The sequence below is a fragment of the Neovison vison genome, chromosome 12 (assembly GCF_020171115.1).
Source record: "Neovison vison isolate M4711 chromosome 12, ASM_NN_V1, whole genome shotgun sequence".
In the NCBI taxonomy this organism is placed as follows: Eukaryota; Metazoa; Chordata; class Mammalia; order Carnivora; family Mustelidae; genus Neogale; species Neogale vison.
In genome coordinates, this window is record NC_058102.1 from 106014978 (window position 1) to 106030152 (window position 15175).

The window sequence follows — 15175 nt, forward strand, 5'->3', positions numbered from 1 at the left end:
GCATCATTGCCTGCAATTCTCCCCAGCTCCTACTTCTGTCACTTGGCAAGTCCTTTTGATTCTGCTTCCTAAATGCCACTGCACCCATTCCAACAACTTAATCACTGTTCCCTCAACATCGGTTCCAACTCTCATTATGTCTCCCCCGAACTATTAAAGTGTCCTCCATACCAGTATCCAGCCTGGATATCATACTTCCCCACTCTGCCTCTCGCTGTCCACTCCAGCAATACTGAAATACTTGGGGTTACCCAGACACTTAGGGCTCTGATGGTTTGGTATTTCTCTCCCTTTCCCTAGAGTACTTGTCTTCTGGTTGTCTGTAGCAGTCTTCATCTTTCAAGTTCCGGCTTTGCCTGTGTTCTCTGACTTCCCAAAACCTGCAGAGGTTTTACTCTACTGTACTTTCCCAACAACCATTTTACTATGCATTCTCTTTCATGAAATAACTATTTCATTTTAGTTGTTTGCATTTCTCTCCCCTCCAACAAAATTCTTCAACTCTGTGGGCAAGAATCATACCTTTTTATCCATGTTTTTTGAAAATTTTGTAATCCTTATTACATAGAAAGCATTAAAAAAAAGAAGTGTGACTAGAACAGGTAAATCATGGCATTATAGGGTTCTGTAATCTGTAAAAGGAAGATACAGGAGCTTTGATGTTATAGGCAAACATCACACTCACCCTGCAGCTGTTAAACTCAAGTCTGGACACAACCTGTTGTTGTCATTTGAATTCCATGTTGGTGAAACCATTCACTCTGTAATATTTCTTTTCTTTTTTTTTTTTTTTTTAAGATTTTATTATTTGACAGAGAGACACACAGGGAGAGAGGGAACACAAGCAGGGGAAACAGGGAGAAGCAGGCTTCCTGCTGAGCAGGGACCCTGACATGGGGCTTGATCCCAGGACCCTGGGATCATGGCCTGAGCCAAAGGCAGATGTCCAACCAACTGAACCACCAAGGCGCCCCCACTCTGTAATTTCTGCATGACCTGATCCACCAGGTCCAATCAGAGATACTCCCATGAAGTGCAGTATCTTTTCAATACCTTTTTTCCCCCCCAGCATAAACTAGAATGGGATTTGCAGCAGAGGGAGGAAGAGATTGCGGAATTGCAGAAAGCTCTAAGCGATATACAGGTCTGCCTCTTCCAGGAACGGGAACATGTTTTACGCCTCTACTCAGAAAACGACCGACTGAGAATCAGGTACCCAGTGGGAGAAGGGAAATATTGGAGTTCTATTTCTAAATTACACTAAACAAGATACATTTCTCTTAGGTTGTGTTCCCCAGGAAGCAGACTCTGAGATGGATACAAGGATGGTTAGTTGGGGGACTCAGCAATAATATCTCTGAGCAAATTTGAGCAGAGGGAGAATTTGAACTGTGATTCTATGGTAGGAGAGGCTTTAGCCAACTGCACAGGGAGCTCTGAGGCCAGGACAGCCATTCAGAGGCAAAGGGGTTGACCATTTGTAGCCCATAGTGATCACTCATTGGATGTCGGCTGTCAACAGGGAGGGGATGTAAATTTGAGAGAGGCAGCCCCTGTCAGCCTAGGGCAGTTCCTGGAGAAGGACTCAACTCTTGGGTGATGGATATCTAGGTTCTGAAAGTGGCATCTGAGCAGTGTTCCACAGGATCCACTAAATTTTTTTTTTAATTGTGATAAAATATACTTAACATAAATTTTACCATTTTAGTCATTTTCAAGGGCATAGTGCAGTGGCGCTTAGTATATTTATGTTACCAGGCAGCCATACCACTATCCAGGTCTAGAACTTTTAACCTTCCTTATAGAAACTCTGTCCCCATTAAACAATAACTCCTCATCATCACCCCTCCTCAGCCCTTAGTCACCGCTGTTACATTTTCTGTCTATGTATTTGACCTCATATAAGTAGAATCATACAGTATTTGTCCCTTTGTGAGTGGCTTATTTCACTTAGCATGATGTTTTCAGGGTTCATCCATGTTGTAGCATGTATCAAAATTTCATTGCTTTTTAAGGCCATATTCATATTCAAATTCATATTTAAAAAGTCATTGACAAATCCAGTATCACTATAGTTTTTTGTTTGTTTGCTTGTTTGTTTTTTTAAGAGAGAGCACTTGTGAATGGATATAGGGAAGGGGCAGAGGGAGAGGGAGAAAGAAAATCTTAAGCAGGCTCCATGCCCAGCGCAGAGCCCAACACAGGGCTCCATCTCAAACCTTGAGATCATGACCTGAGCCCCAGTCAGGAGTCAGGTGCTCAACCACCTGAGCCACCCAGGCACCCCCAACTGTGTTTTAGAGTTTTAGCTCTTACAGGTAGGTCTTTGATCCATTTTAAGATAAACTTTTGTATATTGTGTTAGGTAAGGGTCTACCTTCATTCTTTTGCATGTTGGATATCCAGTTTTCCCAGCACCATTTCTTGAAAAGACTGTCTTTTCTCCATTGAAAGTTGAAAATCACTTAACCATACATGTGGGACTTATTTGTGGGCTGTCTATTTGATTCCAGTGGTCTAAAGATCTGTCATTGTCAATACCACACTATTTTGATTACTGTACCTTTGTAGTAAGTTTTGAAATCAAGATGTGTGGGTCTTCTAATGGTGTTCTTTTTCTAGATTGTCTTAACTATTTTGAGTTTCCATATGAATCCTGAGATTCCATATGAATTTTAGGGTGGATTTTTCTATTTCTGAAAAAAAATGTCATTGAGATTTGATGGGAGTTGCTCTGAATCTGTAGATTGCTTTGGGTAATATTGACATCATTATATCAAGTCTTCCAATCCATGTACATGGCATCTCTTCATTTATGTATGTATAGTATACAAGTCTTTCACTTTCTTTTTTAATTCGTAAGTATTTTATTCTTTTTGATGCTAATCTAAAGCAAATTACTGTCTTAATTTCCTTTTCAGGTTGTTCACCATTAGTGTATAGAAATGCACCTGATTTTTGCATGAAGAATTTGTATTTTGCTACTTTGCTGAATTCTCTTTTATCAGTTCTAATGGGATTTCCTTCCTTTGTTTGGTTTGGCTTTTGTTGTTTTTGTGGAACCCTTCGGTTTTCTACATATAAGATTATGTCATCTGTGAACAAAGATAATTTTACTTCTCTCTTTCTACTTTGGATGTCTCTTCCTTTTTTCTTCCTCCTTGCCCTAGCTAGTATTTCCAGTACTGTGTTAAATGGATATTGTGAAAATGGGCATCTTTGTCTTGTTCTCAATCAGAGAGGAAAACTTTTGGTCTTTCACCATTGAGTATGATATTAACTATGGGTTTTCCATACATGGCTTTTATTGGGTAGAGGTTGTTTCCTTCTTTAGCTAGTTTGTTGAGTGTTTTTATCATAAAAGGGTTTTGAATATTGTTACATGAGTTTCCTTTATCAATTGATGATTGTGGTTTTTTTCCTTTCATTTTGCTAATGTGATATATTATATTGATCAATTTTCATATGCTGAACTATGCTTGGATTCCAGAAATAAATCCCACTTAATCATGGTATGTAATCCATTTAATGCTCCTGAATTTGGTTTGCTTGTATTTTGTTGAGGATTTTCACATCAGCATTCGTGAGAGATATTGGTCTGTAGTTGTCTCTTTTTCAGTTTTTAGAAAAGTTTGAGAATTATTGGCGTTGTCCTTTAGATACTTGGTTGGGTTCACTAGTGAAGACATCGGGTCTAGAGTTTGTCTTTGTCAGGAGGTTTTTGATTATCGACTCAATCTCCTTAATAGTTTTAGCCTTGACCTAATGCAGAATTTCCTTTCAACTCTGGGCCACACTGAAAGCTCATCTTTCATGTCACTTGATATATGGGTCAAAGCAGTATTCCATAGTATGGGATATGGTCTCTAAGAGATTTGAAGAGTCCTTTTTTCTACTTGGTAAGGGTAAGGCACAGTAATTTGTTTTTTACTTTGAAGGAAATGTCTGGTCATGCCTAGATCAGATCCCTAAAACTTCACTGATATGCTTTGAAAGGTTTACTCCAACCCTCTCAAGCCCATGTATCTTACCAAGGGTTTTACTGCATCTGCCATTTCTTGTCTAGCCAATCTAATTTAATCTGATATCATTAGTAATGAACTAATGAAATCTGTGGTATGGCCAGATCCAGGTCTCTTTAGACTTATTTGATAGGATGCAGAAGAGTTAACATGGTTTTATGGAAAGACTGTGGTTTTATGGAAAGTGTACTGTGTTCACCTCATACAAATGAGAACTATTTCTGGTCCTGTTAGGAATGGAAAGGAATGCATTTGCTTACTCAGTATCCATATACCATGTATCTAAAACCAAGTTAATCTACTCTAGCAAAAATACTACTTCTAGGACAATGACTGAAATTGGGACCTCCTTGACCTCCTTGGTAGTAGTCCACTGTTATCCTTCTGATTTTGCATAGGTCATACTGTGAATTAAATGGGGATTTGATGGTGACTTTGACCCCACATCTTTTAAGTCTTTATATTCCATCTTGGCAGGGGTGGAGAGGGGCAGTTTCAGAGTCTTCCTTTTACCTTAACCCAGATGCCAGGAAACCAGGCAACTACCAACTACCAAATTTGCCAACTACCAAATATGGCTATTCCAGTTACACATTTAGAGATGGGGAAACTAACCATTGATTGGGTCTGGACCCAGTGGACCCACTGTGAGCTGGGCCTGGTACAAAATTGTGTTGATTACAGGGTTCCTATATACTCCAGTGCCATGATAATGGCAGGTATCAATGTCAGTTCAGACCCTGGATCCATCAGTCCTTGAATTACCTGTGTATTTCCTTTTCTCCAGTGTGTAATTACTTAAATAAATGGCCATGGGTCTTTTGGGGAAAGCCTAGGGGACTCATTATCGTGTACTTGCTGTGGTGTCACCAAGTCTTACCTCCTGGGGGACCCAGCTTCTTTGTCAAGTAATTATCTTTACGCTGGCTGAGGTGTGGAAAATGGATCAGAAATTGTGCTTTTGCGTAGGGTGCTGCCCTTAGCCTCCCTTCATCTTTGATTTATTTTATTTTATTTATTCATTTATTTCTTTTAAGTAGGCTCCACATCTGATGTGAAGCCCAGTGTGGAGCTTGAACTCACAACTCTGAGATCAAGACCTGAGCTGAGATCAAAAGTTGGATGCTTAACCAACAGAGCTACCCAGGAGCCCATCTTTGATTTATTTTACTTTTTTAAGCTGTACTTTGTTAACCACCCGTCTGTTTTGCCCCTCAGAACACTGTGTTTGTTATTAAAGATGTTATTTATTTAGAGAGAGAAAAGGAGCACAAGGGGAGGTGAGGCCAAAGGAGAGGGTGAGAGAGAGAATCTCCAACAGACTTTGTGCTGAGCACAGAGCCCAACACAGGGCTGGATCCCATGACCCTGAAATCATGACCTGAGCCCAAATCAAGAGTCAGGTGCTCAGCCGACTGAGCCACTCAGGCACCACAAGAACACTATGTTCTATAAACCATCTCCATATCACAGACTCTGAAATCTCGTTTTAGAGTTTGCTTCCTTGGTCCATTTCTGTTATCAACTGTCTCAGGTTGGGTTCTCCAGAAAACAGACTTTGTAATGGATATTTGCTTGCAGGAGATTGTTTAGGAGAGTCCCTTCAGGGATAAACCACCTATGAAGGAATAAAGTCTGATTGGGCAGCAGTAGAACTATTTAATTAATCACAGAAGACCTCAGCCAGTGCCACAGGGTGCACTGAAGCTGGGATGGCCCTTCAGAGGTATTCTGAATTGAGGCAAGGGAATTGGATTTTTCTGTCCTCTCATTAGCCAGGCCCTGGGTCCAGTCTGTCCGTTGGGTATACAGTTGGTTAAGGCAGTCCCTCTTGACTGAGGACAATTCTGGAGAGATATTCAGCTGTGAGCCCCAGTTTGCGACATTGCTGGCAATTGGAGGAATTAACCCATTAGTGCTGAAGAGGGGAATCTGAGCAGGGTACCCCAGCATCCACTATAACTCTCTTCGGGAACCAACTAAGAAATTATTTTGTGGTCCCCTCTCTCAATTTCTGAATATAAATATCTGATGTTTTAAAAATTAGATCCAAGGTCTCAATAAATCTTATTCAATTTTAATTTGATGTTGATTGTCTTAAATCAGAAAGGAGATCCTTTAAACAGAAAAGTTTATTTCCTCTGAACACAATGTGTGGTTTACTCTCTTTGAGAATCGCAGGGAGATAGAAGACAAGAAAAAGATTCAGAATCTCTTGGCTCTTGTGGGCACAGACACTGGAGAAGTGACCTATTTTTATAAGGAGCCTCCAAACAAAGTAAGTAGTCTTTGGTATGGCATGGTAAGCATTACTTTTTATAAAAAAAAAAAAAAAAATAGGCTGGGGTCTATAATAAGAGCAATTTTGGTACTTGCTAAAGAAGATAGAAGGAGAATTAGCTGTCTTAGTCCCTAAGTCTTCAAAGCATTTTCTATAATTACAAAGAACTTTGTGCTTTCGTTTACTTTTTTCCCCCAAAAAAACCTTGGGAGGTGGCATCATTTCACTGTTTGGAAATCTTAAAGCACAGAGGAGTGGATGTTTTGGGTGAGGTTAGAGAGGAAAGCAGGAGCTGACTTAGTATGGGAGCAAATTTGCAATACTCAGATTTCTTTTTTATCTTAGTTTATGCTGATGATAAAGTACTACATGGTCTTTATGAAAAACAGACAGATTTCAGAAATCTGTCATATAAAAGTGGCAGTCTCTTTTATCCCCAGAGAGAAAGCTCTTTTCCCATTCATATAGAAATATTTGTGTGTATATATAGTTTTTTTTATTTTTACTTTTCTATAAACTGCCTCAGTGAACATCTTTGTGCATATCTACATATGCATGCTTTTGTGTTCCTGTTATTTTCCTAAAGGTCCTTGCCAAAGATGCCCCACCCCTTTCTTTTAGCAGATAGTATGAAATAACTCTGAAATTTAATTTTTTAGCTTATTTCATTAGCGCTGAGTTTTGTCTACTTTAGTGTCCCTCACACATGACATCCTTGTATGATTATGGTAATTTCGACCAATTGTATTTGTGAGTAGTGTTTTGATCTATAGAAGTAAAGCTAAAAAGTGAAATACAACATTTATAGGAAAGCTAACTCTATACTTTTTGGTTTTTTTGCTTCTTCAGGTCAGCATTCACTCCAAGACTATCCAGGCTATAGGTATATGTGAACAGAATGAATCTTCCTCAGCTTTCAGAGCAGGTATCAGCCATATTGCTATAAATTCTCGTTGATGCAGAATTCAAAAACACAGTCAAATAATTAGATTTTGTTTCTACTATGTGGTAATAATGAATGTTCTTATTGATGTCCCTGCTAGTTTAAGATCTCACTGAGCTTTTTTTCCTTTAACCTTCCTGTGATGTTTTAATAAAGGAGAATAAAGAATACATAATAAACATGCTTATAGGTAATAAAACAGATTTGGATAACTTCTGGGATCACAGAATGTTAATTAGCTTCTAAGCCTCAGTCTCCCCCTGCCCCTTTTTTTTTATGGAAATCCCAATTTTATTTCTTTCTTTGCCTTTTTTTTTTTTTAGAAAATTGAGATGTAATTGACATATAATATTACATTTAAGTATATAATGTAAGGATTCAATATTTGCATATATTATGAAATGATCACCACAATAAATCTAAATAACATTCATTACCACAGTGGTTACAGATTTTTCTTGTGATAAGAACTTTTAAGATCTGTTCTCTTAGTGTGAGCTTTTTGAATCATCCTAGGAATTTTGTTCAGTGTAATTTTAGTGTTTCTTATTTTTAAAATAATCTTGTCTTTTGAAAATTGGGTGATCCATCATAACCAAATATTTAGACTTACTTTTCCTTATTCCTTATCTTTTCTGATTAAATACGATTTTATGAAGAAAACAGATACAACTTCAAAGGAAAATTTAGTATATTCTTTAGAAAGATGAATATTATTATTCAGGAGACATCCTAGCAGAGTTCCTTTAGAGAGATTCTCATTTGAAAAAGTATTGCTGTAGTCATTGTTTGCTTTCCTTTTTCTTCCTTTCCTTCTCTTCTAGGTAAATGAAATCAGACTCCTCTGCAGAAGTCTGCTGATGCTCAAATACCCAAAATAAAAACTAAGTAAAGGTCTTGATTAATTTTTGTTTTCTATTTTAGATTCTAAAGTAAACAAAAAAAAACCAGCAATGAGAGAGAAGGAAGAAAGTTCTGAGCAATATCAGAGAGACATACAAACACTTATCCTGCAGGTAAAGCAGACCAGAACAGTTTCTGTCCACAAGTTTAGCTTTGTGTAACATATCTTTGTTATCATATAAGTATCTCCTTGCACGCATATTATTTTTTCCTTTTGTGTGTGTGTGTGTCTATGTTTTCTTTTTTTTTTATTAACATATATTGTTTATTTCAGGTCTGTGATTCATTGGTCTTATATAATACTCAGTGCTCATTACAATACGTACCCTCTCCAGTGTCCATCACCCTATTACCCCAACCCCTACCTCTCCCCTCCAGCAATCCTCAGTTTCCTAAGATTAAGAGTCTCTTATGGTTTGTCTCCCTTTATAGTTTTGTCTTGTTTCATTTTTTCCTTTCTTCCCCTATGATCCTCTCCCTGCCTCTCAAATTCCTCATATCACTGAGATCATATGATAATTGTCTTTCTCTGACTGACTTACTTTGCTTAGCATAATACCCTCTAGTTCCATCCACGTTGTTACAAATGGCAAGATTTCATTTTTTTACGGTCTTGCGCACATATATCTAGGTATCAAGTGATTACGAAAATTTAGGTTGTTCCTAATTTCTGAGAGTTTATTCTGTATTCAGCCATTCTAGAAGCGCTATCCTTAGTCCTACCTAACAAAACTATCATATAGTAAGAATTTCCTTTGTGGCTTAAGGGATACGCAGAGAGTTACAATTGTCTCTGCTGAAAGATTGACCAGTAGGGGTACATCCATTTATTTAGTGCATGTGTGCTAAAGTCACCAATCATCCTTCTACCACCTGGTAGTTGTGCAGCACTTGCAACCATGCGCTCAAGTTCCTGTCCTTACTAGGGTCTGTTGCTTTAAATGACAGTTTCTGCCTTTGGCCAGTATCTCCCCTGGGAGTCATGACAACCAGAATCAGAGAAGGAAATAACATACTGATTTTTCTTCACTTTTTTAAATTAAAGGATGAAGAAAGGAGTCATTCTATTTCTATGCAACTAGGGAGTCTTAGAAGGGAGATAGTCCTAAGAATCCCAAAAGGAAGCTAGTGAAAAGCTGAAAATGTTAGGGTAGAGGAAACTGGATTTTCCAGCTTTTTGTATGTGACGCAGATCCTGTGTGGTGTGAACAGAGCTTGCTCTTGTGTAGCCTAACCCCATGTATAAGACATTAAATGAAAAGGAGTACACTTAAGATTTTTCTTCTATTTGTTTCGCTGCCGTGCTTTTGTTTGTGGATTTGTTTTGTTTTGTTTTCTAAAGTTTTCTGGAGAAAGACTGGCTTTTTGAGGTAAGAAATAAGTGGAAGTGAGACAGGAGTGGATACCTCACCCCTTTTGGCCTGTCCAGGTGGAATCACTGCAGGCTCAGCTGGAAGAGCAGACCAAGCTTTCTAGAGAGCAAGTTGAAGGGCTCATGGAGGACAGACGGATTCGCATTGAGGAAATACAAGTTCATCACCAGAGAAATCAGGACAAAATCAAAGAGCTTACCAAAAAGTGAGTGTTCAAGAAAGCTGCACCTGACAGATCTGTAAATTTTTCTGAGTGGCTTGGAAGTTAACAGTCCTGTCCTTTAGCAGCATAGCACTGTGCAACTGAAAGGGATCTGGAAAATTCGTCTTTGTCAGATACCCCTGCCTCTATGTAGGTGGGTGTCCGGTCTTCTCCACAAGTGCTGTTGATTCTTTTCTTGAATAGCTGCCAAGTATCCCCCATGCTCCGTTTAACCCACTTGACTTTTAGCTTGATCTTAGTGGTGAAGAAATATTCTCTTATCCACTGATAGGTTATCCAGTGCAGCCCAATACGGTAGGGACATTTTCTTTTGTTTGGCCCTTCACAAATGTGGGAAAAATGACTACGTACCTGTACAAAAACCACAAACTCTCTGTCCTCGCTGCTTTAATTCCGCACCTGCCTGCCTTTCCTCACCTTTCTGCAGTCAGATTTCATCCCCACTGTTTTACCAAGTATGCCCTTTCTTTTTTTTTTTTTTTAATTTTTTTTAAATTTATTTATTTATTTGTTTGACAGATAGAGATCACAGGTAAGCAGAGAGAGAGAGAGGAGGAAGCAGGCTCCCCGCTGAGCAGAGAGCCCGACGCGGGGCTCGATCCCAGGACCCTGGGATCATGACCTGAGCCGAAGGCAGAAGCTCTAACCCACTGAGCCACCCAGGTGCCCCAAGCATGCCCTTTCTAAGGTCATCACTGACTTCATAATCTCTTTAAAGTGCCCGCTGTAACTAGTATACTAGTATCATTCTGTATATTCAGTACCGCTAAGCTCCCTTTCTTTGAGGTGAATTCTCTTTGCTTCTACCTGTCTGACCCTCCTCAGATTTTTTAACGGTTCCAGTGGCTAGACTGTGCTGTACAGATCTCTTCCGTAACGTTCGAATGCCTCCAATTTACTGCAACTGAAACAGACTGTTTTTCTTCCCCAAGAAACATCTCATTGTCCCATCTCAAACCTACTACTACACTCTTTTTCCCATTTACTTTAAAGATATCCATCCTGTTTCCCAAGCTTCCTGACCTTAGAGTTACCTTGAACTCCCCACTCTCTTATTCCTGAATTCCGAGCCCTAATGAGTATGATGAGCCTGGGAAGCCTCTCCAGGCCGTTCTCTCCCTCTCATTCTTCTCACATTGGTTCAACCTATTCTTTTTTTTTTTTTTTTTTTTAAGATTTTATATTTTTCTAAGTATCTCTACCCCCAACATAGCACTCGAATTTGTGATTCTGAGACCCAAGAGTTGGGTATTCTCTCCTGAGCCAGTCAGGGGTCCCCCAGCTCTATTGTTTACATTCCTGCAGTAATCTAACTGTTCTTCCTATCACTGATCCCACCGCCTTCTACACTTTTCCTCACTGCTATGAGTTAGAAGTTACCAACTGCTCCATTGGGAGTTACCAACTGCTCAGAAACATACAATAGCTTCCCATTTATCTCATGATAAAGTCCTGCTGCCTCAGCATGAATTACTAGAATCTTCGTCATCTGGCACCAAATTAACCTTTTCAGACTTAGCTCTTCCTCTACTGCTGTGTTTTAACCTGTCCTTCAGTCTGACCACTCATGTCTATTGCTTATGGGATCCTTGCTGTGTGGCAGGCACTTGGCTGTGCATGGTCATCTCTTCTCTGAACACTTCCCTTGGCAGAATTTAATTTTTCCTCCTCCGCATTCCTCTGATGCCTCGCCTGCCTCCGGTGGCACTAATCACCACCTATTGGAGTTATGTCTGTTCCCCAGGGGCATGCTGTGGCCTCAGTTAAGCATCTGACTCTTGTTCTGAGCTCAGGTTTTGATCTCAAGATTATGAGTTCAAGCCCTGCCTTGGCCTCCATGCCCAGCGTGGAGTCTATTAAAAAAAAAAAAAAGTGTGATGATTAAAATTGGATGTGAGGGGCGCCTGGGTGGCTCAGTGGGTTAAGCCGCTGCCTTTGGCTCAGGTCGTGATCTCGGGGTCCTGGGATCGAGCCCCGCATCAGGCTCTCTGCTCAGCAGGGAGCCTGCTTCCTCCTCTCTCTCTGCCTGCCTCTCTGCCTGCTTGTGATCTCTCTCTGTCAAATAAACAAATAAAATCTTGAAAAAAAAAAATTGGATGTGATTCTTAAATTAAGATCTCCCAATACAGGCTAGAAAATGCATTCTGCCTCTTACAGACTCGGGTTTTTTGTTTTTTGTTTTGTTTTGTTTTTGTTTTTAAGATGTTACACATTTATTTGACAAACAGAGATCACAAGCAGGCAGAGAGACAGGCATAGAGAGGTGGGGGTTGGGGGTGGGAAGCAGGCTCCCCGCTGAGCAGAGAGCCGGATTTGGGGCTCGATCCCAGGACCCTGAGATCGTGACCTGAGCTGAAGGCAGAGGCTTAACCCACTGAGCCACCCAGGCACTTCACAGACTTTGTTTCTTTTAACACAGTATAATATGTTTTCATGTGGCCAGCATATCTCCATCTTCATTTTCATGTTTGGTATTTTGTGCTTACACATAGCATGTTCACTTTTCATTGGATTTTAATTGTTTTTAAGGAAGCAGTGTTTTTAAATTGTCACAGTAATTTGTAATTTTATATCTGTCTTCTAGCAGATTAATAACCATCCTAGTTTAGCATTATCTGCCCATCTGAGCATATAATCAGTCCCTTACATTTGATAGATCATCCTAAGGATATTGAATGGCATGAAATCCAAGGCCTTTAATGACTGTCCTTTGGGTCTCATTTTCTTTTTTTTTTTTTTTTTTTCTAAGATTTTATTTATTCATCAGAGAGAGAGGGAGAGAGAGCAAGCACAGGCGGACAGAATGGCAGGCAGAGTCAGAGGGAGGAGCAGGCTCCCTGCCGAGCAAGGAGCCCGATGTGGGACTCGATCCCAGGACGCTGGGATCATGACCTGAGCCGAAGGCAGCTGCTTAACCAGCTGAGCCACCCAGGCGTCCCTGGGTCTCATTTTCATACCATTTATACATTAACAAGACTATTTCTTGCTCAGTTTGTAATCGAGAACATAATGTAAAATAGAATAAAATAACTCATTGAAAGCACGAGAGATCTTGTGGTAACTGAATCAGTCTCTCTTTATACGCATACGTATTTACCTAAGTATATGTATACATTCGTCTGGTGACAGTTACCCTGCTTTGTGCCTGCATTATGCTCTCATGTTCCCCTTATCTGTGTATCTTATTACTCATGAAAAGAACTTAGTTTCTCTGACATTATTTGGCCAGTGGAAAATTACAGTGATTGCCTCATGGTATTTAATATTCTTTGCAAGCAGTGTGATCATTTGGTACAGTATTTTTCTAGAAAGTATTGATATTAAACTGATGAGTTGCTAACTTCTTAGGGATATCCTTTTTTAAAGATAGAAACATCATTTGCCTATTCCTAAATCTCAGTAGTCAGCAGGAATTTGTTTAGTACTCTGTGTATGTTTAGTATTTGGTACTATTCTTGACAATATGGTGATAGCAAGGCAAAAGCAAATGATAAATAGGGGATATGCTTTCACTCAGGCTAGAAAAAATATGCATGTTGGGGCGCCTGGCTGGCTCAGTTGGGAAAGTATGCGACTCTTGATCTTGGGGTTATAAGTTTGAGACCCACATTGGGTGTAGAGATTACTTAAAAACAAAATCGTTAAAAAAAAAGAAGAAGAAATTGTGCCTGTTGACAGTTAAAACATGACAAAGGCTCCTGGGTGGCTCAATCAGTTAGGCATCTGCCTTTGGCTCAAGTTGTGGTCCTGGGGTCCTGAGATTGGGCCCTAAGTCAGGCTCCCTGCTCAGTGTGGGTCTGCTTCTCTCTCTCCCCTCCTGTTTGTGCTTTCTCTCTCTCTCACTCACTCTCTCAAATAAATAAAATCTTAAATATAAAATAAATTAAAATTACTAAAACATGACACAGTCTATGAGCAAGTGTCAAATTATAACACAGGGGTAGAAATTTAAACTGAAACAGAATTTCAGAGAATGGAGAAACTAAATGGGCTAAAGTTGTCACAATCTCTCCATGGAGGAAACTGATGTTGAGGAAAGGACAAGTTTTGCTACCAGGCAGTTTACATGTGGAGTACAGCATAACAAAACCAAAACTATTTTTGACATTTTAGAACTTGTGTTCACCCTCAGTCAGGGAATATATTCCATACTTGTGCAGGCTCTGTGTAGATATTTCTGTAAATCTTTTAATGATATAAACTAGAATTAGCATTGGGAAAATATAAAGACCAGTCTACGTTGGGCACATGGGTGACACAGTCAGTTAAGCAACTTAGCCTGATTTTAGCTCAGGTCATGGTCTCAGGGTGGTGAGATGAAGCCCTGCATTGTTCTCCGCGCTCAGCAGAGAGTCTGCTGGAGATTCTCTCTCTCCCTCTGCCCCTCCTCCTACCCAATGCATGCGCGCATGCTCTCTCTCTCTCTTTCTCTCAAATAAATAAATTTTTAATTTAATTTTATTATTATTTTTTAAGATTTTATTTATTTATTTGACAGACAGAGATCACAAGTAGGCAGAGAGGCAGACACAGAGAAAGGAAGCGAAGCAGGCTCCCTGCCAAGCAGAGAGCCCGATGTGGGGCTCGATCCCAGGACCTTGGGATCATGACCTGAGCTGAAGGCAGAGGCTTAACCCACTGAGCCACCCAGGTGCCCCAATAAATAAATCTTTTTAAAAAATAATGTTTTTATTTAAGAGCGAGAGATCATGAGCAGGGTGGGAGGGGCAGAGGGAGAAGTAGACTCTGCCGAGCAGGGAGCCCAATACTGGACTCAATCCCAGGCTCCTAGGATCATAACCTGAGCCAAAGGCCGAGGCTTAACCAACTGAGCCATCCAGGTGCCCAGTAAATAAATCTTAAAAAAAAAAAAAAAAGACCTGTCTGTGAACTAGTGTGCGTGGATAGGTACATTACACTTTGTCCAGTAAAACATGTAAGTTTACCAGTGATTAGATTGTCTTTTAAATACTGCTAGTGATATTTTATAGAATTTGTGTATTGCACAATTTTTAAAGAACTCGTATCTTTCCTTTGTTTGAGTAACTATGTACCATATGTACCCCTAAACATGGTGTCCACATTTGTACTTTCTTTCATAGTCTCCATCACACCCAAGAACTTCTCTATGAGAGCACGAAAGACTTTTTGCAACTCAGATTTGAAAGCCAAAATAAAGAGAAGTCATGGATGCTTGAAAAGGATCATTTGATGTCGAAGATTAAGCAATACAGCATGCAGTGTAAGAAGAAAGAAGAAAAAATTGGAAAAGTTTGGCCAGTCATTCATGAGACTCATCATAACCAAAATGAATATATTAAGGTAGTCTTCTTATGTCCTACAGAAATTGTTAATTTTTCTGGAAAAGTTGAAAGAACTCAGAGAATTCCAAAGAACTAGAGAATTGAAATACAAGGTCCATTCAGTCTA

At 39.6% G+C, this 15175-nt stretch overlaps 1 protein-coding gene across 3 annotated transcripts in view; it reads left to right on the forward strand.

Moving 5' to 3' along the window:
• CCDC77 (coiled-coil domain containing 77) overlaps positions 1-15175 on the forward strand; it is a 28404-nt gene that overhangs the window by 9341 nt on the left and 3888 nt on the right. Inside the window, exons 4-9 of one of the 3 annotated variants that reach the window (XM_044227211.1) lie at positions 1070-1212; positions 6204-6300; positions 7153-7228; positions 8171-8262; positions 9579-9727; positions 14848-15067. In XM_044227211.1, coding sequence (XP_044083146.1) covers positions 1070-1212; positions 6204-6300; positions 7153-7228; positions 8171-8262; positions 9579-9727; positions 14848-15067 — 777 coding nt within the window. Of the gene's footprint in view, positions 1-1069; positions 1213-6195; positions 6301-7152; positions 7229-8170; positions 8263-9578; positions 9728-14847; positions 15068-15175 lie in introns of all 3 variants that reach the window. The other 2 variants (XM_044227212.1, XM_044227213.1) reach the window with 2 other exon arrangements.